Genomic DNA, 27,611 nt, shown 5'->3' on the forward strand with positions numbered 1-27,611 from the left:
CCTGTTTCCTTTTTCTTTTTCTTTTAGGGCCATGCCTGCAGTAAATGAAAGTTTTGGGCTAGGGGTCACATTGGAGCTGCAGCTGCCAGTCTATACCACGGCCTCAGCAACACCAGATCCAAGATGCATCTGTGACCTACACTGCAGCTTGTGGCAACACCAGATCCTTAACCCCCTGAGTGAGGCCAGTGATCAAACCCACCATCCTCATGGACACGATATCTTTTTCTTAATCTGCTGAGCCGCAACAGGAACTCCTCCCCAGTTTTTTAAAAGATAGTAGTCATATAAAAAGATAACCACGGGGAGTTCCAGTTGTGGCTCAGTGGTAATCAACCCAACTAGTATCCATGAAGATGCAGGTTCGATCCCTAGCCTCTCTCAGTGGGTTAAGGATCTGGCATTGCCACAAACTCATATCCCCCATTGCTGTGGCCATGGCATAGGCTCTGGTTCGACCCCTAGTCTAGGAACTTCCTTATGCAGTGGGTGCAGCCCTAAAACGAAAAAGAAAAAAAAAAAAAAGATAACCATGTCTACAGAAGTCTTGCACAAGATTGCCAGCAGCTTTATTCACGATATCCCCAAACCAGAAACAACTCAAATGTTCACCAGTAGGAGAATGGATAAGCAAATTGGGGCATATCCATACAATGGAAAACTACTCATCAGTGAAAGGAAAAAACATCTGATCCTTGCAACAATGTGGATGAACCTTACAGACATTATGTTGAGCAAAGGAAGGCAGACACCAAAGAGGGCATATTGTCTGATTCCTTTTACATGAAGTTCTAAAACTGGCAACATTCTCTTTTTTTCTTTCTTTTTTGGGCCACACTTGTGGCACATGGAGGTCCCCAGTCCAGGGGTCCAGTTGGAGCTGTAGCTGCTGGCCTACACCACAGCCACAGCAACGCGGGATCCAAGCCACGTCTGCAACCTATACCACAGCTCTCGGCAACGCCAGATCCCCAACCCACTGAGCGAGGCCAGGGATTGAACCTGCCACTTCATGGATACTAGTCAGATGTGTTAACCACTGAGCCACAGTGGGAACTCCTGGCAACATTCTTTTATGGTGACAGAAATCAGAACATCATTTGACTCAGAAAGGAGGATCCTGTCGGGAAGGGAGCGTGAGGGAACTTTCAGGAGTGATAGACATGTTCTGTCTTGATTTGGGTGGAGACTCCACGGTGTATATATTTGTCAAAACTTGTTGAACTGTGCAATGGAACCCAGTGTTTTATTGCATAGACATTAGCTGACCCTTGGACAACATGGGTTTGAACGATATGGGTCTACTTGTAGTGGAACGTTTTGAATAGTACATACTTCAGTAGTGAAGGAAGCGGATGCCGAAGAACCACGATATACTCATTTTCTACCACGTGGTGGGGGTCGGCACCCCAACCCCCACATTGTTCAAGGGTCAATTGTATACTTCAAGGAAAACTCATTCATCAGTGAAATGTTTACTTTTTTTGTAAAACAAATGACTTTTTTTTTCGTTTTTTTGGGGGGGATTCTCAGGATGCAGTGACCATCTGTACTCTGGGAATTGGGACAGCCTTTGGAGAGTCCATTCTGGACAATACACCCCGCCATGCAACCATCGTTACCAGGGAGAGCAGTGAGCTGCTTCGCATCGAGCAGAAGGACTTCAAGGCACTATGGGAGGTGAGCCCCAAGGCTGCTTTGTCAGTTAACGTGGTTGCAGAAAAGAGGGAGCTGCCACATGGATAATGGCATTACATTCAAGCCTTAATGTGTTCTGTTCTGAGCTGGTGGATGGAATTTAATTTGCAAAACTTGTTTTTGAAATGAGTGAATGAAAAAGCCATTTTGACATAAGACATCCTTCTCTCTCTTTTTTTTCTAATTTGGTGCTTGCTCAATTTTCTGTAGTTTGACATACCTTATAATTATTTCTTGAATGACCATAGAACATTTTATGTATTTCCTCCCTCCTCTTCCACAGATGTATTCTTAACCAGGGAACAAAATACTTTGACATTTTCTTTGGCATTTTAAAAATCATCATTGGCATATTCCTGGGGAAAGTGGAATGAATGGGGTTAACATCTGCTGCATTTAAATGCTTTTAAAAATGATGTGCCTTGTAATAAGGTGTGGGAAACAAGGCACATAAAGATGGCTGGTTACTTGCCAACTTCAAAATGCACAGGTGGCACAGCAGTGGCTGGATGTAGCCGGTCCTGGCGGCTTGTGCATTTCCCACTGCTTACCGTCGCCCCTTAGGGTACCACGCTCATTTACAAGAAGGACAGGGAATAAATCATCTTATATGCAGTGATGGCAAATGGAGCACTTAGAAAGGCCCTTGCATCTCTTATGCTTATTCCTCTTCAGTTCTTCAAGCTTCTGATTTTAACCTGTGGTTGTTCCTTATCTTTGTCCTTGGCTCAGTATGTCTACGTGTTAACCCATCGAGCTGGCAGGCTGTGCCACTTGTCCTAGTGTGGCTAAGATTTTAAACTTGATCTAAAAAGAATTTTGTGTAATCAAATAGTTTCCTCCGGAGCCAAACAAATGACAGATGCATTAAGGGAGCAAACCTGCAGGTGAATGAGTGATGCTTTGCCTTGAAAGTCCTGCAAAGCCTTGGAAGGTCTTGGTGGAGAAACCTGTTACTTTTATTCTTGGCAGTAGTGGATAAATTGCGGGGTTACTTGTTTGAAATGCTCCTCTTAGAAAATATTAAAGAGCTCCAACAGCTCTGTAAAGTTCAGAGACAAAAGCGAGTTTAGGAAGGCAAAGCTAAAGTAGGTTTGCATGAGGTGTGTGTGGAAAGGTTTTCTGTCAATTAAAAGGGACCAGGCTTGAGGCAAATAAGCCGCCTTTTGGATCTTTCATTTAAAAGGTAAACTGCAAAGTCTTTTCCAAAAAGAAAACTTGGAAAACTGGTTTAAGAACAAAAATGACTCCTACTTATGATGTGTGTCATTATAACGGCTTTAGTCTGTGATCACTTTTTCAAGTTGCTGGTTGAGGATGATTTGTGGCAATGCTTCAAGATTTATTTTAATTAAGAGGCCTCTGTGCTGTGAACAATTCCTGAGAAGTTGCTACCTGGGAACATTGTAAAAAATTATTCTAATAAAATTTCAAACATAGAAAATCGAAAAGGATAATGCACTGAACACCCATTACACTCACTTAGGTCCAACAGTTGTTAACCTATAGCTATGTTTGCTTCATCTATTTTTTGCTGAACCACTTTAATGTAAATGACGGGCATCGTGTTAGTTCATCCTAAATATTAGCGTATAGCTCCAAAAAAATCAGAATATCCTGCTACATATTCATAGTAACATTATTTCACCTACAAAACTAAAGATAATATCCTAAGATCATCTAATACCCAGTCTGTAGTTCAAGTTTCCCCATACATATCCATAAATATATTCCATGAGTATTATCTGTTTTATTGCAAACCAGGCACAGATAAAGAAGCATGCGTTACGTTTGGTTGTTTGATTGTTATGTCGAGGCCAGTCTCTCTCCTTCCCCGCTTCTCCGTTTCTGTCTCTGTCTCTATGGCATTGACTTGTTAAAAAAGGCCACGTCAGTTCCTCCCACATTCAAGGTTTGTCTGATCATTTTCTCATGGCATCGTTTTTGTATTCCTACTGCAGGGTTCCCCGAACATAGAAGTTAAAGCTAGGAGTTCCTGTCATGGCTCAATGACATCGAATCTGACTAGCACCCATGGGGATGCAGGTTCAATCCCTGGCCTTGCTCAGTGGGTTAAGGATCTGGCGTTGCCGTGAGCTGCGATGTAGGTCACAGACGTGGCTTGGATCTTGTGTTGCCATGGCTATGATGTAGGCCGGTGGCTACATCTCTGATTTGACCGCTAGCCTGGGAACCTCCATATGCCATGGGAGTGGCCATAAAAAAAAACAAAAGTTAAATCTAGAAGTTCAAATAGATCAAGTCAAACACTTTTTGTTAAGAAGCCAGAGGTGGAGTTCCCATCATAGCTCAGAGGTAATGAACCCAACTAGGATCCATGAGGATGCAGACTCAATCCCTGCCCTTGCTCAGTGGGTTTAGGTTCTGGCATGAGCTGTGGTGTATGTCATAGGCGGAGCTGAGATCCCGTGTTGCTGTGGCTGTGGTGTAGGCCGGCAGCTGCAGCTCCAATTTGACCCCTAGCCTGGGAATTTTCTTATGCCATGGGTGCGGCCCTAAAAAGACACACACACACACACACACACACAGAGTCAGGATACTAATAATGTTTGGGTGCCTCACTGTTAGTGATGCATTGATTTGATTAGTTTGATCCCTTAGTTGGACTGTATCTGAATATATTTTAGGGCTGTTTTCCACAGAGATTTCCCTTAGAGGAAAATTATTGAATGAGGCTATTGATGTTGAAGGTGGTCTTTAGTATTCCAAACCTTGCCATATGATTTGGTAGCTCAGGGGGTGCAGCCCCCTCCAAGCATGATTTCTGATCACCCCTGCCAGTGACTTAAGTGAGCAAAACAATGGGGAGTTTTTAGCCTGATCTCTTATTTTACAGTTTGGCACCTCATATGTGAGTTTCAACTTGATCTATGAGCTTTAGAACCTCATAGTAAGAGATTAGTAAGATACATAATTTTATTTACCTATTCATGCAACCAAGTATGGCATGCAGATGATGCAACCTGTTTTTTGTTTGTTTGATTGTTTTTTGTCTTTTAGGGCCGCACCCGTGGCACATGGAGGTTATCAGGCTGGGGTTGAATTGGAGCTGTAGCTGCCAGCCTATGCCACAGCCCCAGCAATGCAGGATCGGAGCCACCTCTGTAACTTGCACTACAGCTTACAGCAATGCCAGATCCTAAACCCACCTGCGTCCTCATGGATGCTAGTCAGATTCATTTCCTCTGAGCCACAATGGGAACTCCTTGATCAACATTTTAACTGGCTAAAGTGAGCATGTAGGGAACCCCCTTATTTATCAATCAGTTCTGTATGAATCAGAACTTTAAATAGGCCCACTTGTGCATATACTGTGCATGATAATCCTGAGAAATTGTGAAATTCTAGATTACCTCCTAAGTAAAAAAGATTGACTTATGTTTATTCAATAGATACTTAATGAGTATCTCCTGTGTGTCAGGCGTGGCTCTAGTCGTGAACAAGATGGACAGGACTTCTGCTTTCTGGGCCAGGGCTTCCCTTCTGTTTAGGTGACTGAACATAAACTAGCAAGTCAAGAATATTGTTTCAGAGTGTAGTATATCCTTATTGTTAAATTCTATTTCTGTTCTTTGGATATGGGTGATCTGTTGATGGCACATGCAGCCCTAAACTTCTAGCAAGATATTGGACAATCAGAACACTTGTTCCTGGATTATGTCAGATAACAGTTTATAAGCCAGCCATTTGTTTCACTGGCACATGGTATCTGTAAGCAACACTAAAACCCAAGCTCATCCTGTCAGCTGAAGTCTACCGACTTCAGAGCTGGTAGTCACGTATCCAAGGGGAAGGTTGAGGTAGCTTCGGGATTCAGGTAGAAGCCTCATGAGATGGTTCAGAAGGAAGGCAGCAGAAAGCTAAGCTGGGGACCACCTCTCCTGTCAGCATGGTAAGGAGCCCCTATTGGGCCACAGTTCCCACACAGTAGAAATTAGATAATCCGAATCATGGGTCTGAATTTGTATGTTCACCTCCTTGGATTGCTTATTTTGAGGAATGTCACGGTGGGCCCATCACAGGGCAGGCACTCTTTAGATTTCCCCCCTGTCTAGGCCCTTGATGTTACTTAAAGTGGTTGAAGGATAAAACACCAGGACCAGGATTCGGCGTTATTTCTTCTAACCAGGAAAGCGATGGCGTCTAATCACCAAGAGGAAGCAGCCTGAAAGCAGCTCTTTAATAGGCTGAGCGAACAGACTATTTTAAATCTTACACTCAGAACTTTAATGGCAACAGAAAGCGAGGTAATCCTGCTTCCTTTCCTGACCAAAGGCAAGCTTCCTTAGCTCTCCACAGACACACACTCGGAGAACTATGTGTGAGATTTTGAAATCCTATTTAGTTTCTTCCCAAATACATTTGCTTTATGTCGTGTGTCAAATCGGTAGTACCCAGAGTATTTTGAAAAATTATTGTTGTGAATGCGACCAGAAGCATTATTCAATCAATTACAAAAAAAAAAAAAATATTCCCCAGGATATATCTGAGGGAGCAGCTTTATGCTTTTCTCTGTACCCTGTATCTTTCCTAATGAAAACCACTTTCATTCCTCTTTCCTTTGCATGTTGCAGTTGCTAATTTATGGTCATGTTTGAGGGCTCTCTGTTGCTCCATATGAAAGTCAGGTCACATTTTCTTAGCTTAGGTGAATTATGGTACATTTATTCAGAGTTGGTCTAATTCTTCCCTCTTTTCATGCCTCTTTGATATTAGAACTTAATAAACATCTCATTTTTCAGTAGCATCTCAGGGAAGGAGGGAGAGGGAAAGGGAGAGAGAAGGAGAAAGTTATGTTTTTGAATTTCAGTCAGGAGAAAATTAATGAAAACGTCTTGGAGTACCAGCTTTAGTTCTTGAGAATTAGAATTTAAACTCTTTGACCCTAGTATCGCATAGCCTCAGTAAGGAATTTAAATGGTAAAGTACTTAAGTGTAGGCTTGGGAGTTTTAAGCTAGTTATTAATACTTGATCCAAGAGTATGAGTATTTATGATTGCTGGTGGCTCTCGGAATAAATAAAGACTGATTTATTCTCCAATTCCATGAATTTCTCCTCGGCGCGTATTGTCTAAGGTTTCCACTGGTTCGAACAACAAAGCAAGGGTTTGTTTGTTTGTTTGTTTTGTCTTTTTGCCATTTCTTGGGCCGCTCTTTCAGCATATGGAGATTCCCAGGCTAGGGGTCTAATCAGAACTGTGAACACTGGCCTATGCCAGAGCCACAGCAACTTGGGATCCGAGCCGCGTCTGCAACCTACACAACAGCTCACGGCAACGCCAGATCCTTAACCCACTGAGCAAGGCCAGGGATCGAACCCGCAACCTCGTGGTTCCCAGTCGGATTCGTTAACTACTGCGCCACGATGGGAACTCCAGCAAGGGTTTTTTTTTTTTTTTGGTTTTCTCCCTAAATTTCTAACATTGTGTGTGAAGATGCTTTCAGGTTTGCAGCATGTTTTGACATCCCCATGGAACGTTCCAAATACACGAACTTGAATGAGGAGATGAGTCCAGTGTGTTCAGAGAAGTAGGTTAGAGAGGTGCTCTCCATCAGACTCGTAAAAGACACCCCTGAGGGGACCTCGCACCAGGGACCTGCCACCTGTTTACCTGTGTTCCACTTGCACGAACATCATTCTGGCCAAAAACTTTCCTTCTTTGTGAGGACATGTTGGGGCATGTCCACAATAATATTTCCCAGTGAATAAATCCTTTGAAATATAAAGGCAGCCACAAAACGAGTCTTTAAAAATAAAAGCGATGTTTTAAATTTGTAGTCGGACCCATGCCACAAAAGAAATGCTTTCTTCACTGTAATAGTTACCCAGAAGCCACTGTGGTTTTATTCTAACCAGGACATACCATGTCACAGAGACCTGTTGCTTAGATATAATGATTGATCCAGTGGAGTTTATTCCCCAGTAGGATAAACTGAATGGTAAAAATCATGTGCATGTTTCTGTCTTAGGAAAAGAATGTAATTTGTAAACAAGAATATTTCTACGAGTCATGACTATTGTCAAAGACCTATTTCTACATCAGTCTCTGTTCCCTGATTTTCAATGTTCTATTTCTTGATTCTACCAGATACGTTGGCAGTTGTTGGACTGAAAAGCTTTTTACCTGTTTGTATTTACTGCCTCTTTTGGACTAGGCAAGGAGAAAGAGCCCTTTTCCATTAATAATCTTTCAAGCCACTATGAGAATAGGATGTATTGAAATAACAGCAGCTTAGTCTTTGATGTACTTTAAAAACCATATTGGAATAATATGCCTTTCAGAGGCATCTGCTCCTGCTTGAATAGATTTGATGTTCCGATTGGTCTTGGGCTGTCAGAAAAATTAAAGCCAAATACTTAAAACGTAATATCTTAGTACATAAAGATCTCAGAAGTCCTTTGGGTAGGTTTAAATACTTTATTTAGCATGCAAACACTTTCAGGTTGTTTCAGTTTTACATGAATGGTAGGCTTTCAAGGTGGGCCGGTATTTCAGATCAATGTTTAGTGGTCCTGGGTACTGAGGTAGCACTGCGTTGACCCATCTGCAGACAGACGGCCCCTTACATGCCTGTTAATGCACAGGGACCCGTGCCCTCATCTGAAGATTAACGGGAGCCTAAAAGCCAAGGGACCTGCTTTTTCCCAAGTCGGAGGCCGGCACTTACTTTTGGCAACGTTGAAGCTTGTACTGTAGGGTTATTTCCCAGGCCAGAAATTTGCATCAAAGGGCTAAGAAAAATACATCCCAAAATAAACATGAAAGCCAAGACTTCATGCCAGGAACTCCAGCCACACACATCCTGTTGGCTGCTTCTCTTGCCTCTCTCCTCACAGTTCTGCTTCTTTTAAACCAAGCGGAAGCCTGCTCCGGTGACTTGGGCCTTATATCTGCCCCAGGGTCTCACTCCTCTGTCCTCAGGCTTTTTCTTGGAATGGCGAAGTGATTCAAATCCACAGAGGAAGGGAGTGAAGTTATCAGGAGGTGACGAGAGTTAAAATACATGTATATGGGAAGTCTTTTCCTATTGCCTTTGACTGCCCGAGCTTTCCTGGAGAACCACCAGCCCCGGGTTTCTCTCTGTGGACTGAGATCCTCTTAACAGCAATAGATACTAACAGGAAATTATCGGCGATGAAGGTGCATTTTGCTGTCCAAATAAAGGACAGCTCTTCGCTGGATGTCTGAGAACGCTGAGAAAAAGAAAAAGAAGGACGTATGCCCTCCAAGGTCAGAATGAACCTTTTTCTCTTCTTTAGCACAGAAATATTACCTGTCACAGCTTGCAGTTTGGTTTGAGAAATTATACTGTAAAATATCTCTGGCTTTTCTAATTATGTTCCACCAGACCTAAATATGTGCATGGACATAATTTGATTTCATCTTTATTTGTGTGTGGAGGGGGGTGTGTGTGTGCACGGCGAAGGGGGAGTGGCAGCGCATCTTCTCTGATTGTGAGGGATGTGTTTGCTTCGCCTGATGATCTTAAATGTTTCTGGAGGATGATCAAGATGTTTGTTGATAAGTAGGCAGAGTTATATTTATCACATTAATATTAAATATACATATTTATCTGGTGAGTGGCATATATTAAAAATGAATTTGGAGTGAGGAAACAGATTGAGAGTAATGGTGTTTCACCCTCTGGACGCCCCGTAGGTATCTTGCCTGCAGCTCTCAGACTGTATGAAGTCCTTAGTGTTTATGGGAATTCTGTTATATTATTGATGACTTGAAGTCCTACCAGCTCCAAAAGCTATGATCTCATTGTTTCTCAGAAGATGAGCAGGGGGTCTGAGCAGATCAAGGCTTGGCTGGCAGGGGCTGGGAATGCCCAGATGCTGTGGCTAGGCCTGTTGACAAATAAGCAGTGTCATTTCTTCTTAGGCCATTCTCCTTCGGGTGTTCCTTTTCAGGAGTGTGCAGTGGATACCTGTGTCTTTTAGAAGTTGCTGTTAGCAGAAGTTTTTGAAATCCTTGGCCTGGTCGTGTACTTGCTAGCATGCTGTAGGCACTTCCTCCCCAGGCTCACCTTGCAGTGGTCCTCTTCTCTCTCAGCCCACCTCCCGGGGCCGCATGCCTGCTAAAGAGCTACTTGACTCAGTGTTCATTGATGCCACTTTGAAAATTTCATCTCTAGAAGCTCCTGTCGTAGTCCATGGACATACTTGGCTCCCACCATGGGGAGGTGTGAAACGCATTGCCTCTGTCTTTCTGCTTTACAATCTAGTAGAGAAGACAGACGGGCATAAACACAAATCACCCTCACATCATACAAGCTGAAAAGTACTGTCAGAAAGATCCGGGGTGCTGGAGGGTGTGTGTGGGAGGGCAGAGGGATTCATTTCCACCCAGGCTATCATTTCATCCAGAGACAGAGAGAGCTGCTGAGTTCCTGTGTGGCCAACAAGGCTGTTTTTCAGAATCCCGAAAGGATTGGGGTCAGCGAACCAAATGACAGCGTTTGAGGAAGTCTGGTCCCCGGGGACTGACCCCACAGAAGGGGCGGGCATCCTCCCTTGTGCTGTGCTGCCTTCTGCCTTCTTCTCCTGTCTGGGGCCCCAGGGAAGGCTCGATTAAGGGTCTGCCTGTCTCTGAGGGTGTCATGTGTTGTATTTCCAAACGCCTGGCTTTGTGTTTTGTGGCTCGGTCATCATCTGGAGAAATCTGCTCTGAGGTTTAATGGGTCCCCTGGGCAAAGGCAGTTCTAGTTGGGAAAACTCTTAAGAACTTGAGGCATTCAGAGAGAACTCGTGGTTTGGGCTGGGGATATCGTTAAGCGCTTTATGTGTCAGGAGCCCTGTGGTCATGGGACTTTCCCACTCTTCTCAGGCCGAATTCCACTCCTGTGGAGTCTGCAGGCCACCACGGGGAGGTTAGGGCACAGTCACTGGGGCAGGGTGTCTGACACTGAGGAAGGAGCAGCAGGAAATCCTGTCCCAGCGTCGGCAGCTCCAAATTCCTGCAGTCTTGCCTGGGGTTGATCTCCCTGACCTCAGTGTTTTGAGCTGTCTAGCTCAAACCCATAACTGCAAGACAGACCTTCTGAAGGCTATTGATGTGGTCCAGTGGTCTGGCCTGAAATTCTGATCTATTCCTGGTTTAACCCAACTTTGCTGAATGACTCTTTAGAAAGCTCTTGGCTTCCGGGGCCAGCTATTTGTGAAATAAAGATAGCTTTGCTTCAATTCTGCCTTGCTGACAACTGTGGTCCAAGTTTCTGTTGACTCTTAGGGGCTTTATGCCTTGCAAGTTTTAGTGTCCACCCCTTCACCCTTTGGTTTGCAAATCAAGAAGGCAGAGGCAAAAATTATGTGAATGGAAAGGGTAAAATATAGGCAGCTGTTTATATCATTCAAATGTATTATTTGAAAGGCAAGAAGAACTTTTGGGTATCTTTCATCAGTTGTGATTCTTTTTTTTTTTTTGTCTTTTTGTTGTTGTTGTTGTTATTGTTGTTGTTGTTGTTGTTGCTATTTCTTGGGCCACTCCCGCGGCATATGGAGGTTCCCAGGCTAGGGGTTGAATTGGAGCTGTAGCCACCGGCCTACGCCAGAGCCACAGCAGCGCAGGATCCGAGCCGCGTCTGCAACCTACACCACAGCTCACGGCAACGCCGGATCGTTAACCCACTGAGCAAGGGCAGGGACCGAACCCACAACCTCATGGTTCCTAGTCGGATTCGTTAACCACTGCACCACGACAGGAACTCCCAGCTGTGATTCTTAAAACGAGTTCCACGTTAGAATCACCCGGGGAGTTATTTAAAAATTCCCATGCATGGAGTTCCTGTCGTGGCTCAGTAGAAATGAATCTGACTAGCAGCATCCATGAGGACAGAGGTTTGATCCCTGGCATCGCTCAGTGGGTTAAGGATCTGACGTTGCCATGAGCTGCAGTGTAGGTCGAAGATGCGGCCCGGATCCCACGTTGCTGTGGCTGTGGTGCAAGCTGGCAGCTGTAGCTCTGATTCAACCCCTAGCCTGGCAACCTCCATGTGCTGTGGGTGCGGCCCTAAAAAGACAAAAAAAAAAAAAAAAAAAAAATTCCCATGCATGGGGGCCCTTTGTGGACCAGCGAAACCAGAATCTTTAGAAGGTGGGGCCTGGGCATCATAGCTTCCTAAAGCTCCCAGATGCATCCAATGAGAAGCCCTGTCTCCCAGCCCCGGGCTCTAGTAATTCACACCGCTGCTTTGCCCTCGCTGTTTCTGCGTGTCCCTGGCTGGCATCTTGGCCCCATGCTAAGGCTCTATGATTGGATAAGCTATTTGTTTCTTACTAGTCTGCGTTAAATCTTCCAGTGTAATGATGCTCTCCTTCATATAAACATTCTGCTTCCAGATTGGGATTTCTGCCAGATTTAAGTGATCATGGCCATCAGTACTTTAGAGACAGAGCAAGTGGGATTTATTTGAGGCTTTGTGATTAGAGGCTACCTGTGTGATCTGGTTATTAGAAGCGAGAAAAAAAGTGCAAAAGCATCCCCAGATTCCAATCCTACAAACATGCCTTCTCGTAGTTGTCAGAACAATGGTGTCATCGTGCATCACGTAGCTCCTGGAAAATTCCACTGTGCCCTTGTGAGAGATAAGAGTGAAAAGGGCAAGAAATATCTTAGTATTTTTATGAAGAGAGTTTTGAACTCCCGGACCCTCTGAGAATGTCTCGATCTGCCCCCTGAGCTCTTGGATTGTACTCTGAGAATCATTTCTTTAAGATAAATTGCCAGAAATAGAAGGGTATGAAAATTTTTATGGCTTTTGATGAATATGATCACACTTATTTTCAGTGACTTTTATTCTGCTACCAAGAGTATTTGAGCATGTCTACTACATCCAGCCTTGGCCAGCATGACCATTTTATCTATTTAATATAAATAGACATACATATATATGCTGATATATATGTATATTTAGATACTTATTGCCCACTGTTATTGTGTGTGTTTGATTACTGCTGAAGTGGTAGAGATTTTCATCTGTCTGTGAATGAAAGGCTGGGAGGAGACTGTTGCCTCCTGAGATGAGGATCCAGATGATAAAAAAGAAAAGGACTCTAAGAAAGACAGGTTGAGATCAGATCAGGAAGGCCAACATCTGGGATTGCCAGGATTCAGGGACAAGGAAGGCCCAGAGCATGGCTGTTCTTCCAATAGACCAGGAAACTTAGAAGCTGAGAAGTGCTGGGGCCGAAAGAACCCAGAGCAAGAGGCCAAGTGCTGCTCCAAGACTGACCCAGAAGAAACTAAGGACTGTTACAGATGTGCTCGGGGGATCCACATGGTTTGGAGGCCTGCAGGTCTTCAGCAGCGGGGGCTCTGCTGCCCTTGGTGCAGCAGAGGTTCCTACTGGCCATCAAGCCTGGGTCCTGGGGTCACAGAAGGGGTCCACAAAAATAAATCAATAAACAAGCAATAATAAGAAAAGAGTTTTATCTGAGCTAAATGAGGACTAGCCCAGAAGCCAGCTTCCCAGATTACTCTGAGAAGTCTGCTCCAGAGAAGCATGGTTTGAAGCACAGTTTTAGATGTTATCAGAACAAAGAACATTAAACATGTCAAGGACATATTTCTTCAAGGTTTAAAAAAAGAAGGAAAAAAAAAAAAAAACAGACCAGCACATATACAGTGAGTCAGTTTGGCCTGGGCACCTGGAAAGAGCCTTATCAATTGAAGGAGAACCAGCATTGGCATCCCAAGAAGGGAGGCATTTAATCTTTATTTTTAACATAGACTTTCTTTACTTCGGGTCAGTGTACCCTTTTCTTAAATAAAGCAGATGTGCAATGTATGTTTGGCCAGGCTATTTTAGTTACCATAAAATTCAGGTTAACTCATGTACAAGATGGAATGACTTCCCTGTATCTCAATATGTGAAAATTTCTTTTATCAAAGGCATAGACTGTTCCATGTCACTCTTTCGTCTGTGTTCCTTTGGGGTTGGGGAGGGGGGGGGTCTCCTCTGATCTCATGTAGGAGGAATGTGAGCCCCCAGAGCATCCTATTAGAGGGATCCGTGACATCCATCTGTCTGAAGGTCAGATCTGACTGAAAAATATCGTGGTCATTTGTATTTTCCATTTGCATGGTGTATGTGAATAATAACTAACAATAAGAGGTGAATTTTATATAATATAGAGAATATCATCAGTAAATATTGTGATAACTTTGTATGAGGACAGATGGTTACTAGACTTCAGTGCTCATATCATAATGTATTTAAGTGTTGAATCACTATGTTGTCCACCGGAAATTAACATATTATATGTAAACTATTCTTTAAATTTTAAAAAGTACTAAAAGTACTAAAAAAGGTGAATTTTACTGGCCACCAACTGAGCGCCAGAAGTCGTGCTCATCTTTTTGACATATGAATTCTTTAGCAAGTAAGTTAGTGCCAGCCTCATCTCAAGACTCTAGTTTAAGTATCCCGAATTCAGTTATGGGGAATTTTGACATGAAAAGAGCTGTATGTTTGCTTAGGAAAAAGTGTAGAGTTTGATCCAAGTGTTCATGTTTTGCCTATAAGTAATAGAATAACTTATTTAATCTATCGACACATGGGTCTGTGTGTGAAGTGTCAGAAAAGAGCCGCTGTCCAGAGCAGGTTCTTCTGCTTTAGGATTCATGAGCCTCGGAGTTCATTGAGCAGCTGCTGAGAAACCTGTAAACCTCTGATATTTTTTTTATATGTGTGCTTTTTCTGAAAATGAGGTCCATACCTCATCCTAATCTCACAGGTTTCCATTACTCTCAAGGATCATTTTCCATAGAATCAAAAGGATATAGACCAGATTATATAGAATGTTCCTCCTTTATGTGGGAAAATACAAACTTTTACTCTTGATTTATAATGTTGTGCCAATTTCTGCTGTGCAGCAAAGTGACACAGGTATGTATCATCTTCCCTTTCTTATATTATCTTCCATCGCAAACATTTACTCTTAATTTAATGCATCTTTACAGAATTTGTGATGCTGGGAATGGAGACAGAAAAACAGTTTTCACTGTGGCTCTAAGGCTTTGATGTCTCTATCCAGAAAATCTTTTTGTAGTGAAAAATAAATAATCAGAAAAAGTGCCAAGTTCTAGGCTCAAAACAGAAATGCTTTGCATTGAGATTTTTTTTTAAGCCAAAGCCTGTTTTAAAATAAGTATTTCTAGTTTATGGAGCCAGTGCCCCTCAAAATAGAGCACATTTGAATATTTTGTATTCAGATCCAAAATGACTGAACTTTAATAATTTTTCATGGAATTGTAGTTTTGTATTCTCAGATCCATACCTCCCCTAAAACTGTTCACATTTCATAATGTGCATAAGGCTAACTGGACAACTTTAGAAAATGGTACTTTAAAAAAATTTACTGTAGCAAGGCTCATCATTGCAAAGCAAGAACAGTCTGTCTGTCTGTCTGTCTGTCTGTCTATCTATCTATCTATCTATCTATCTATCTGTCTATCTATGTCTTTTTGTCTTTTAGAGCTGCACTGCGACATATGGAGTTTCTCAGGCCAGGAGTCGAATTGGAGCTGTAGCCGCCAGCCTACCACCTATGCCACAGCCACAGCAATGCTGGGATCTGAGCTGTGTCTGCAACCTACACCACAGCTCATGGCAACACCAGATCCTTAACCCATTGAGCAAGGCCAGGGATTGAACCCACCTCCTCATGGATGCTAATTGGGTTCATTAACCACTGAGCCACGACAGGAACTCCTATATATATATTTTTTTTATTATTATTTTAGCGAAATTTAACTCATTGAGACCAGGTACTCCATGCATTTGGTAAAAAAAAAAAAAAAAAAATCTAAAAATAGGATGGTGTATATATATGATAAAAAGTATATTTTTCTCCAACTCCTGCCTCTAACCACCAGCTCCCTTCCCTAGGAGCAACCCCCTGTTTTTGGCATCTTCTGGACTATTTTATGCAGAGTGTTCTTTTTGATTGGTTATTGGGCAAGGTATCTACAGGTGATATTTAACTCTTCTTTTCTACCCCTTGAGAAAGGAAGAAAAAAGTTTTTAAATTTCTAAAAGCATCAAGACATTGTGAATTGCAATCTTCACACAAATTGACCGTAACCTGCCTCCCGGGTTCTATTTCGCTTTCTCCTCTTGCTTTACTCTCTCACTAAATTCCAACACCTTGAATCTCCTATCAGCATCATCTGATCTTTTAAATTTGAGAACATTATTACAAAACGTAACTATGGTTCAAGTGGAAGATTCTAACCAAGCATGTAATCGTCTTCATGGTATAATTTTAACTTGTAGTTATTAAGAACCAATACATTTGAAAATTCAAACTAATACACATGGCTGGTCAAATTGAAGAATTATTTTTATGCTTTTAATATTAGCAGAGATGTTTAGTTATGATGACTCTGGTACATCGTATTGATATTGCGCTAGTAAATAAAACATTCTTTTGGCATTAATTCTTTTATAAGATGTTATTCCTGTAAATAACCTCTATCTTTGACATTTCCTGAGTTGATGCGTAAGTACCAATCAAGGCAAGCTTCCCCTGTGGTGTAGATGACCTTGCATCGATGGCCCTTGAGAGAATAAGTATTTATGTTGACAGTGCAGCTGTCATGAATTGAGTTCATAAAATTGGGTTTGGGTTTTTTAATCTGACTTATTATTCTTGCTTAACTTCATTGTGCTGGCCATAGTTCCAGTGCTATAAATCAGGGAGAATGTTTGGCCACAAAAGAAAGAGAAGGGATAATATGAAATATAGCCTTTGTTTTTATTAAAAGTGTTTCTTCATTTGGTACCTGTTTGCTTTCAGCTGCTTGTTCCCTGGATCTTATCTTTTAAAACAAACAAACAAACACACAAACACAGGTCTATGATGATTTGAAGCAGGAGGTAGCATAAAGCTCATAAAATTAAAATGTGAAATAAGAGAGGGGCGTGGTTTTTTAAAAAACTATTTTTTAATATGCAAAAGTAGGGCGTATGTTTACAAGATCAAATAGTACAGACAAGGCCAACTGTATAATTTGTGAGGTTATAAAAATGTAAAGTCCTTTTTTCCCAGAGCAAAAAAAAAATGTCATTAAGTACAAAATATGAAGCTTTTCCCTTTCTCCTTCATTCTCTGTCTGAACTCCTCATGTTCCTTATTGGCTCTTTACTGTTGTTCTAAGTAAAGAAAAATTAACATTTTAAATTATTAGCACAAACTTACTATTGTTCTGTGGCCAGTGCCAGTTTTAAATGTAAAAATAAGAACATTTAACTTGTATGTGGATTCACTGAAATTTCGTAACTTATATTTCCTAGCTCATACATGCATATGGGTTTTGGGGTTTTTTTTTTGTTTTTTTGTTTTTTTTACAGAAGAGTAGAAACTAGGCACAAAATGAATTCAGCTGTTTTTATTTCAGTCCTTGGTGCACACGTCTTCTACCCATACTCTCTCTCTTCGGCATACAGCTGAGTAAGGGCTGAAAGGAAAAGGACTACAGGTTGCCCTAGCTTTCCTTTCTCTCTGTCATTATTTTCAGGGTAGGTTGTTGGCTGATCCAGGGAAACAACATGACTAAGAAAGGATATGATAGAGTTCCTTTGTCAGTACCACTGCATTCGTACTGTGTTCAGAGCAAGTTCTGGTTAGAACAGAAAACAGGGACTCAGACCATCAGCACCAGGACATATGCCCTGGAAGATGTAGCACGCTTGCTTTGTACTTGCTCTGAGTCATGTGGAATTCCCGGGCATCATGAGTCCACCAGAATCCTGTCTTCAGGAGGCACAGTGAGTGCTGTGGGCAATAAGCCACAGTAGACGTGCTTTGTTCACACACACGCCCTGCTGTCCCATTGGAGTTAAGTTACAAAACATAAGTTCAAAGATATAAAATAATTAAGAACCTCTAGAGGGTGACAGCAGAGCATTGAAATGAATGCACAGGACTTCCTTAGCCTGCGTGGAGGGATGGCGCCGGGGCCAGAGCTGGGGCCGGCGCGCTGTGCCACCTCACAGGTCTTGTGCCCAGGGAGCCAGCCCTGAGCATAGAAAGGCATGAGATGGAAAGTAAGCTGTTTCTTTGCCCTTCCCCACTCACATTCCCAGCTCCTCTCCCCAGAGAAAATTACTTTGTGTCTTCAGTAATGGTTTGGATACTTAAAGATGGCTATAGCTATAGCTGGGCAGATACATACATATAAAGTGATAGGTTAAATATGACCACGACCACAAATTCTTTGCAGCTTTTCCTCCTCTTGAATCCAGACTGGCCCTGAGAGGTGCTTTGACCCAAAAAAATGCTATGGGAATGGCTTTGAGTATTGGCCTCGAGAAACCCTATTTCATGCTTGTGCTCTGGGAGTGCTTCCACCATATGTCAAGACACCCAAGATGAAAAACCGTGGTCCATCCCAGTCATTTCAGCCATACCAGCTGAGGCCCTGGAGAGATGAGTCCATTTAGCTACTCCACTCACCCCCCGCCCCACCTGACTGTAGCCACCTGAGTAAGCCCAGTGATACTAACAGAAGAACCACACAGGAAGCCCCATAGAATTGTGAGAAATAATAGTCATTGTTTTGAGCCATTAAGTTTTGGGGTGGTTGTAATGAGCATTAACAATGTAATGATATATACATTAAAAACATTTAAACTTAACATACTTCCACAAATGGGATTACGTCATTCATATTGTCTGGATCTTTTTCTATTTAGAGGCTGTTTCAGTCCATTCAGACTAAATCTCATTATGCTGCATTGGCTGGATTACTATAGTTATTTAATTTATTCCTCTATTGACAGACAGTTGTGTTGGGTTTTGTTCTCATAAATAGGGCTGCAATGTCCATGTATATGGGCATTCTTATGTGTTTATCTGGATGTACTTTTGTGGAATAAATCCTAATGGAATTATGTGGACATTATGTGAAATTTAAAATCTGGTGAATATTTTCTAATTATACTCTCCAAAATCTACACTAATTTATACTCTCCTCAACACTAATTTTAGAGAATTTGCCAGGGAAAAAGGAGTCTTGCTGTTTTGTTGCCTTAATCATGAGTGAGAGTAAGCATCTTTAAAAATATTCCTTGGCAGTTGTATATTTTTATTCTCTGAATGGCTGGTTCATATCCTTTGTCTAGTAGTCTGCTTGAGTTGTATCTATAGTTAAGATTGTAAGAGATCTTTGTAAATTAAAGAAACGTCTTCCCTTTTTTTTGGGGGGGGACATATATGTTGAAATAGCTTTTCTAAGTTTATGATTGAGATATGTTTTGGGACGAGGCGCTTATGATTGGAAAGACATTTCCTGACTATGATTTTCTTCCTCAAGATATTTCATTCATTAGTTTTTTTCCTCTAGTCTGTTTCCCTTGAACTATGCCCCAATTGCATATCCCTGAAGACATATTACTATAAAGCAAAACTTAAAGGCATCTTATTGCCTACCACTTCTCCTGAAAATTATTTTTTAATTTATCCAGTTAATGTTGTTTTTATCCTTTTGCTGCTGGGGAGATGCTCCTTCAGGAAGCTAATCTCAAATTGGTTGGTTGCTGTATCTGTTGGCTCCAAAATACAGTTCCCAGCAATAATTCATCCTTATCTATTTGGGGGAAACTAAAGGGAAGAATGCATTTTAAAATTATATCACATGCTGTTTTCCTTGGCCAGATCAACAGTAGGCATTCAGTACATGGTACCTCATTCTCTTTACAGATTAAGTACTTTTTGTGGGATTGTCTTGTAGGGTTGAAACAAAAAATACTGGGTAAAGAGATGAAGGAATTTCACTTTCTTGCCTGGATCTGATCATTCCCAGGTACTCAGTGTATTGCCTGTCAGTGGTTCTAGAAAAACAAGATAAAACCATGTGTGGAAAACAGCAGAGGCAGCTTCAAAAACCTCAGGGGAAGGAGTGTTTAAGACAGGGTGTATATTACGAAGGTGGAGGAAGAGAACTGCTCCATCAAAAACTCGGTTTGGATAGAACATGATGGAAGAGAATATAAGAAAGGGAATGTATATGTGTGTGTGTGTATATATATATATGCATATATATACATATGACTGGATCACTTTGCTGTACTGTGGAAATTGGCATAACATTGTAAAACAACTATACTTTAATTTCAAAAAGTAAAAAAAAAAAAAACCGGAAAACCCCCAAAACTTGATGTGGAGACTACTGCTACCACGATGGTGAGAGGGGTGCTGGGTAAACAACCCAGCGGCGTTAGAGATCCTCTTCCAGAAAAGCTTGGAAATCTTTTAAAATGTACAACCATCCCCCCTGTGAATAAATATTTATTAGTAAAACAAACAACAAACAAACGAAAGTCCCAAACAGCTTTTAACTTCTATGGGAAATGAGAAGCTTGTCGTCGAGAGATGCATTTTTAGCGAAGGGAAATATTCCTCCTTTAAACATTAATATTTTAAAGTAATTTTTATAAAGCTATGTTCTCTCATTTTTTTCTTAGGGGAAAAACTAATTTAATATTTTACCTAACATAATGACTGTGTCATCCTTATGAGTCTGTGATTTTAATTCTGTGCTCCTGCTGGCTAATGCCCTCAGAGGCTCCTGAGCTGTGGAGTTTTTGCTGCCACACTAAATGCCACCAGCACGTTATGGAGTTCCATTTTTCCATTTCCCCCTTTGCTCCAAATTGCCAGCTTTGACTGTTCACTGAAGTCAATAATCTTGTCTCTAGAAACCGCCTCTCGCCTTCCCCTGGTGCTTTTTCTCTGGCAAAGATTGGCAAACAATATGGCTGCCTTTGCAACGTAGCATCTAAAGCTGTGATGAGTGACGTAAATTTCACATTTGTTTCAGTGGCTGAGGCGATCTATGTGCAGCTCTTCCTTGAGTTCAGATTGATGAAGGGATCTGTACAAGCGGCCTCTGGATTAGTGATATATCCCTGAAGTGATTTGTAGACTGTCATTTCTACGTTGTTCATCAAGGTACAAACATGTCCTGTCCTAATATGCAAGATTATAAATGAGTAGAGGGGGCAGCTTTAAGGTGGGAAGCACATGGTCCAGGTGTCAGACAGCCTTGAGTCAAATGAGATTTTACTGCTTCCTATTGTGTGATATTGGGCCAAAAGTTTGCACCTAGTTTTCTCACCTATAAAATAAAACATAGATTGTATTGCTAAGAGTGTCTGAGTCTCTAGCATAGAGGTAAACATTGAGTGACAGGATTTCATTAAGTGGTAGCAACTTTAGGTATACGACTTGATATTAACTTAAATATGTTTTATGACTATAAATCATTAGGATATATTTTCAGTGTTTATGATAAGTTAATCTCTTACCCTTGTTGATACATAAACATACAATTACAAATTGCTTTAAAAAGCGATATAGGTCTATAATAATAAGACCTTTTAACCGTTATCCATTTCCAGTTCGGAGGTCAGATTCTCAGGGGCAGTTGAAGATTGGGGTCATGAAAGAGCTAGGGCTAGCCAGTTTTTTATTCCTCTAAAGTTTCCATTTTCAGATTGGAATGTAAGTCTAAGGCTGGAAAGAGCATGAGATTGAGCATCTTTTGATCAGACTCTCTCTGACCTTGAATAAAGGTGATCTTTCTGGCCATTCTGGACTTTCTGAATAGAGGTGAAAAGCGGGGTAACTCCTTACCCATTATAATGGAAATGTACTCTCCAGGCAGTGAAAGATGTCACATCTGGATGTAGACTCAGCTTATATGAAAAATGCAGATTGATAAATAGCAAACAATCTTGGCAACAAGATTTTTTCGCAGTGGTTTCCTTTGGGTGCCAAAAACTTCTCATGTGTAGACATGTATGTCTGTATCTGTGCAAAGCACACTCACTTCTGCTCACCTACACTGATTTCTACACCAGTGACTATCACTTCCAAGAGATCTGCCAGAATTGACTGAAGGGGGATGAAGTCTCTGTGCTTTGAAGCTATAGCTTTGGTGCTTTGAAAGCACCAGAAGTCACCTGGGTGTGGGGTCAGCGGAACAGGCTCTTGGTTGTACCTCTTTGTCACACGATGTGAGACACTAGTGTAAACTCACGCCCTGATCTTCCTTTCTGATGGCATGGTTAAATGGTCTGTTTGGGTGTTGCCTGGTTAGAGGATAATAACAACACTGCTTGGGTAGGAAGGGTATTGCCCTGAGGCGTGGCGTCCTTTCGACTTCCTCCCCAAATGGAGCGCTTCCTGCTTTCCAGCTGAGTGATGAGTCATGTGAAGAGACTTGAGGATGTGACACGGGAGATCACTCCAGCCATAATTATTTGAATGGCATGGATGACAAATTGCTTTTGTGTGCACATATCTCATCCAGGTAGAGCCAGGAAATGCAAGAAGAGCTGGAAATAGCTCATGGCTACACGGGAGCATCTTTGATGCTAGTGCTTTCAACATCCCAGGGTGCCGCATCAAGGTAGTGATGTTTACCAGCATTCTCATTGTAGCTCTGAATGTTCTGATGCTTATTTCTCTTTCTTGTGATTTCTGGCAATCGGGAAGTTTTTAGAATTAAATTCGGAGTGAGATATTCATCAAGTGTTTGTAATGTGCCTGAGATAGACCTATCTATGTGCTCCAATGGCCCAAAGAAACATGTAGCCAGGACAACGTTGTGCCAGAAAACTCTGTGGAGTAGGTAAGGAAGATGGCTCGTATTGTGTTAAACTGTGTCCTTCTAGAACACGATCATTAGCGTTTATTATATGTCAAGAGCCATATTAAGTACTTTTATATAGTATTTTGTTTAATCTTAACTATGACTTAATGAGGTAGTAACAATAAACATAAAATTAGCTCTATGCCTAATGCTTATTGTGGGTTTGTCATTATGCTAAGTAGGTACCCTATATACATTTTCTTATTTAATTCTCCTAATAACCTTGGCCAGTAGGGATTATCAATGCATTTTTATTATCTAGGCTTAGAGAGATTGAGGAACTCGCCCAAGTTGGGATGGCTAGTAAAGTGAAGGAGTTAAGATTTAAACTGGTCTTGTGTGACTTCAAACCTCATCGTTTGTACCACACTGTTTCTCTCTCACTGTCCTGTGATCAAGCAATATCAGCAACAAATGAACCAGCCAACCAACCAACCAAATTACTGCCCTCCCCAAATTTCACCCCCCTTAAGTGCAATATATGTGAGAAAAATACTTCTATTTACTTGGAGAGCAGCAGTCCAAATATGGTTTAGTGTTTATTTCTTATGAAGAAATTGGAATCTATAACATTGATTTAAAGTGCTTATCATGTTGCTCATGCTTCTGATAAGACCCTGAGGTGAAAAAGTAGAGATACTTAAGAACACCTTGTGTATAAAAGGCTGTTTTTATTTTAGCCCCTCATGGTATTATATGTTGTTTGCTACATACATATGGTTGGAGTGTCTTCCCTCTGGTTTCCTGAGAGATGAGATGTGTTTATCTCTCTGTACAAATCATGATGTCAAAGACCATCCTCCCCAAACGCGCGTCCTCGCCGTTTCAGCCTCCACATCTGATCAAAGTCCTGGTCATGGTCCATTGTACCAAGGAGACCAAATAATGCCATCTCTAAATGCACTGGGATATCAGGGTGAAAGATGATCTACCATTTCCCATCTTGGTTTGCGCTGCCGTCTGTTTCCATTCTAAAGTGACTGACTTAGAGAACATGAAGTAATATACTATTATATGTCAGCTTCTGGATATTTAATTTATGATCAAATGAAAGAATCCAGAGACAGCTCTGTCTAGGGAATCTCATGTGTGCTATAAAGTGACTATCTTGAATAAACTTAAAATCTGTGTAGGAGTTCCAATTGTGACTCAGTGGTCATGAACACAACTAGTATCCATGAGGATGCACATTCAATCCCTGGCCTCCCTCTGTGGATTAAGGATCCAGCGTTGTCATGAGCTGTGGTGTAGGTCGCAGACACGGCTCGGATCCTGCGTAGCTGTGGCTGTGGCGAAGGCCAGCAGCTGTAGCTCCTATTCGACCCCAAGCCTGGGAACTTCCATATGCCTCAAGTGCAGAAAAACAAAACAAAACAAAACCCAGATCTTCCTAAACATGCTGGTGATGAGTTCCACATTTAATTCTTTTTACCACATAGGTATGTTTTTTTATTGTAGAATCTCCCTTGTTCTGGAGGTAGTTCCAGAAGACTCTATATGTACATTTTTGGTACAATTTGAAGATATTGTGCGCCCCAAATACTTTCTCTGCCCTAGGTGTTTTGTTCACAAGTGTGCAAGTTTATCTAAAGTGCAGAAAGGTATGGCACATACACAAGACACCACACTCATAGTCATGGGGGAGGTCAGGAGGAAGAATTGCATGAAACGTATATCACAGAAGATCGAACCCCATTTACTTGTACCATATGTTGTTCTTTACTGCACATATTTTTTCGTATGAAGCACATATTCCTTTAACGGAATCATCCTTCAGGAACAAAAGGGTGGAGATTGTAATGCTCCAAGGCACACCCCTCTTCTTCATGTCTCTCTCGCCCAACACAGCAGTATCTTGTTTCATAAAAGCTCTGGTAAATAAATTATTTTTTTATTAAAGTATAGTGATTTACTATGTTGTGCCAATTTCTGCTGTACAGCATAGTGACCCAGTCATACATATATATGTATGTGTGTGTATATATATATGTGCGTGTGTGTCATGTGTATATATATATGTATGTGTGTACATATATATACATTCTTTTTCTCATACTATCTTCCATCATATTCTGTCCCAAGAGATTGAATATAGTTGCCTGTGCTGTGTAGTAGGACCTCATTGCTTACCCATTCTAAATGTAATAGTTTGCATCTACTAACCCCAAAGTCCCAGTGCATCAGACTCCCTCATCCTCCTGCTTGGCAACCACAAGTCTGTTGTCTATGTCAGTGAGTATGTTTACATTTTGTAAATAGGTTCATTTGTTCCATAGTTTAGATTCCACATATAAATGATATCATATGGTATTTGTCTTTCTCTTTCCTACTTAGTATGAGAAGCTCTAGTTGCATCCATGTTGCTGCAAATGGCATTATTTCATTTTTTATGGCTGAGTAGTATTCCATTGTATATGTGTACCATGTTTTCCTAACCCATTCATCTGTTGATGGAAATTTAGGTTGTTTCCATGTCTTGGTTATTATGAATAGTGCTGCAGTGAATATAGGGGTGAATGTATCTTTTTGAATTTTGTTTGGATATATGCTTGGGAGTGGGATTGCTGGATCACATGGTAGTTCTATATTTAGTTTTCTGAGGCATCTCCATACTGTTCTCCATAGTGGTTGTACCAATTTATATTCTCGCCAACAGTGTAGAGGGCTCCCTTTTCTCCATACCCTCTCCAGCATTTGTTATTTGTAGACTTGTTAATGATGGCCACTCTGACCCGTGTGAGGTGGTACCTCGTGGTAGTTTTTATTTGCATTTCTCTAATAGTTAGTGATGTTGAGCAGCTATGATGAAACTCAAAAGAGAAGCACAAATTAACCACAATTTTCATGTGGACAATAAATAAGATGGTCTCCTGATCCCGAGCCCCCTACACCAAGCAGAGAAAGGCCTCTCCTTGGGTTGAGTTCCATACCCTACCCTCAACTTATCAGCAACAAACTGAGGATCTCCATTTATACTTATGCTTTTTTTTTTTTTTTTTGGTTGCTTTTTAGGGCTGCACCTGTGGCACATGAAAGTTCCCAGGTAAGGGGTCGAATTCGAGCTACAGCTGCTGGCCTACACCCGCAGCAACACCGGATCCTTAGCCCACTGAGAGAGGCCAGGGAGCAGACCTGTGTCCTCACGGATTCTAGTTGATTTTCTTACTGCTGAGCCACAATTGGAACTCCTCTACTTATGCTTTTAATGAAAGAAGTATATTGTGGATGTTAATTATGGTAAGTTAGAAGAAATTATTCTGCTTCCTTATAAAGCCAGGTCATTTGGTTTATCACCATTTTAGACCTTAGAAAGAAATTTCATTTACTTATTTATAGGATATTTATTGAGTATTTAGGAGGGGCATATCACCATTCAAATGATATCCAAGAAATGTAACATATGGGTGTTGGGCCCAAGGAGCTGACTAATTCAAGAGGTTAAGTCGTGTATGTATATATAATGTAATATATACAAAACTATACACATAATCATATATAGTTTTGTGTATATATATGTGGTTATGTATTATTGTAAAAATTATAAAAACACTAAGGGGAAAATTAATGGATCAAGAAATGATGAAATAATGTGTTACATTTTTCATCTTCTTAAGTGTTGAAAACCTATTGGTGTTTTTCTTTCTATTTTGTTAGTACTTTGTCCTGTGTTTTATTTGTCATTCAAGGCTTTTGTAAAACTTTCCTTCCCCTGTTGAAACCATTGAGCTTGAGGAGACTTATGTTCAGATTATCCTTGGGTCCAAATTACTCATTATATGTCTTCTTTCCATTAAGCATCTGTGTCTGCTTGCTTTTTGTTTATGATTCTCTATTCCTGTGAGAACTGGTTCAGAGGTTCATGAGAAAGAGAGTAGCTGTTTACATGTCTTTAAAAAAAAAGATTCTCCTCTAGGGAGGAAACTATTCTCTTAACCGAGCATACAATCCTGGAAGGCAAAGGAACAAGTGGACGCCCACCTGGTAGGACAGATCAGCCAAATCAACCCAGTTGGTAGTATTATGTGTCTACTTGAATGCTTGCATGATCCCTATTCTACTCACTTGATGATACATTCCTTGTTTTTTTGGTCCTCTGTGCTATTAGATTTTGATACTTGTACTGTCTACTTTATCTCCTAGAATTCTGGGAGGTATTGGGGTGGATTCCTCAGTAAGGCTAAGTCTTCAAGGACTGAGTAGAAAGTCCATTGCCTGTGGCTGTCACCTTGTGGGCACTCAATATTTATTAAAGAAACAGTGGTAAACACTATCATCGATTTTAACCAAAATTAATATTATCATTCTTTTATAGGAAAGAAAATCCACTGGGAAAAATAACCAAATGATGTAGCCCTCTCCTTCCTCCCCAGAGCCTTCCTCAGGGAAGCTGTCTTGAGATGTCTTGGTACCCCTGTTTTTACAGCTGAGAGGTAGATCCAGAGCAGACCCAGGGAGCTTATAAGGATTTCCCCAAAGCCACCAGACTGGGCAGTGGCAGAACCACATCAGCCTTGGCATTTTCCCATTGCTGGCCCAGGGCTCCCCCTTTAACGGAATCTTTGAATAGGGGTTACAAGCAATGTGATGCGGTAAAACCTAGGGTCAAGCATGTTTCTGAAATTGTGAGAATCTGATAAAAGTTATAGATCCTCTCCTTAGGAAAATGCAAATATACACAACATTTTGCCCATCATTTTCGGCAGGAACTTCATGAAGCCCATCCAGTGACAACCATCTAGGGTTCATGACCCCAATTTAAGAAGTGCTGATACAGTATTTGACAGGAAACATTCTGCCTATTTCTAAACCCTCCCATATTCTAATTACACTTGAGTAATTGCAAGACCAGAGAATGTGGACAGTGACTGCCACTTCTCAAAATGCCCACTGGGAACTGTTCCTTTGTCAGTTATTAATTCTCAGACATCCAAGTCTATACATACAGCCCTGAACATAAACTGTTAATTTTAAAAGCATCTACTTTACTCAGTATAAAGGCAGTTCAAAGACTGGAAAAGTTTGCATTTCAGAAAATTACCTGATCCTCCATTTAAAAATTATTTTTATTGTCCTTTTCCTATTTTTTATATTAAACACTTGCCATAGTGGGTATCTTTTATTAAGCACCTTCTATGTGCATGTTACTCAGGAAGCTAGCAAAGTAGTTATCCATCTAGGGTATATCTAGACAATCTGTTATGTGTAAGATATTCTGAGAGATGCTCG

At 41.2% G+C, this 27,611-nt stretch overlaps 1 protein-coding gene across 4 annotated transcripts in view; it reads left to right on the forward strand.

Annotated features, from left to right (window-relative positions):
• The window catches only part of RAPGEF4 (Rap guanine nucleotide exchange factor 4), a 321,086-nt gene that overhangs the window by 71,738 nt on the left and 221,737 nt on the right, over positions 1-27,611 (forward strand). For all 4 annotated transcript variants that reach the window (XR_007134020.1, XM_047772897.1, XM_047772898.1 and 1 more), the window contains exon 4: positions 1,534-1,680. Coding sequence is in view for 3 of the 4 variants with exons in the window: in XM_047772897.1 (XP_047628853.1) it covers positions 1,534-1,680 (147 nt within the window). In the remaining variant the exon portion in view is untranslated. The remainder of the gene's footprint in view (positions 1-1,533; positions 1,681-27,611) is intronic.

The sequence above is a fragment of the Phacochoerus africanus genome, chromosome 3 (genome assembly GCF_016906955.1).
Source record: "Phacochoerus africanus isolate WHEZ1 chromosome 3, ROS_Pafr_v1, whole genome shotgun sequence".
NCBI classification, from domain to species: Eukaryota; Metazoa; Chordata; class Mammalia; order Artiodactyla; family Suidae; genus Phacochoerus; species Phacochoerus africanus.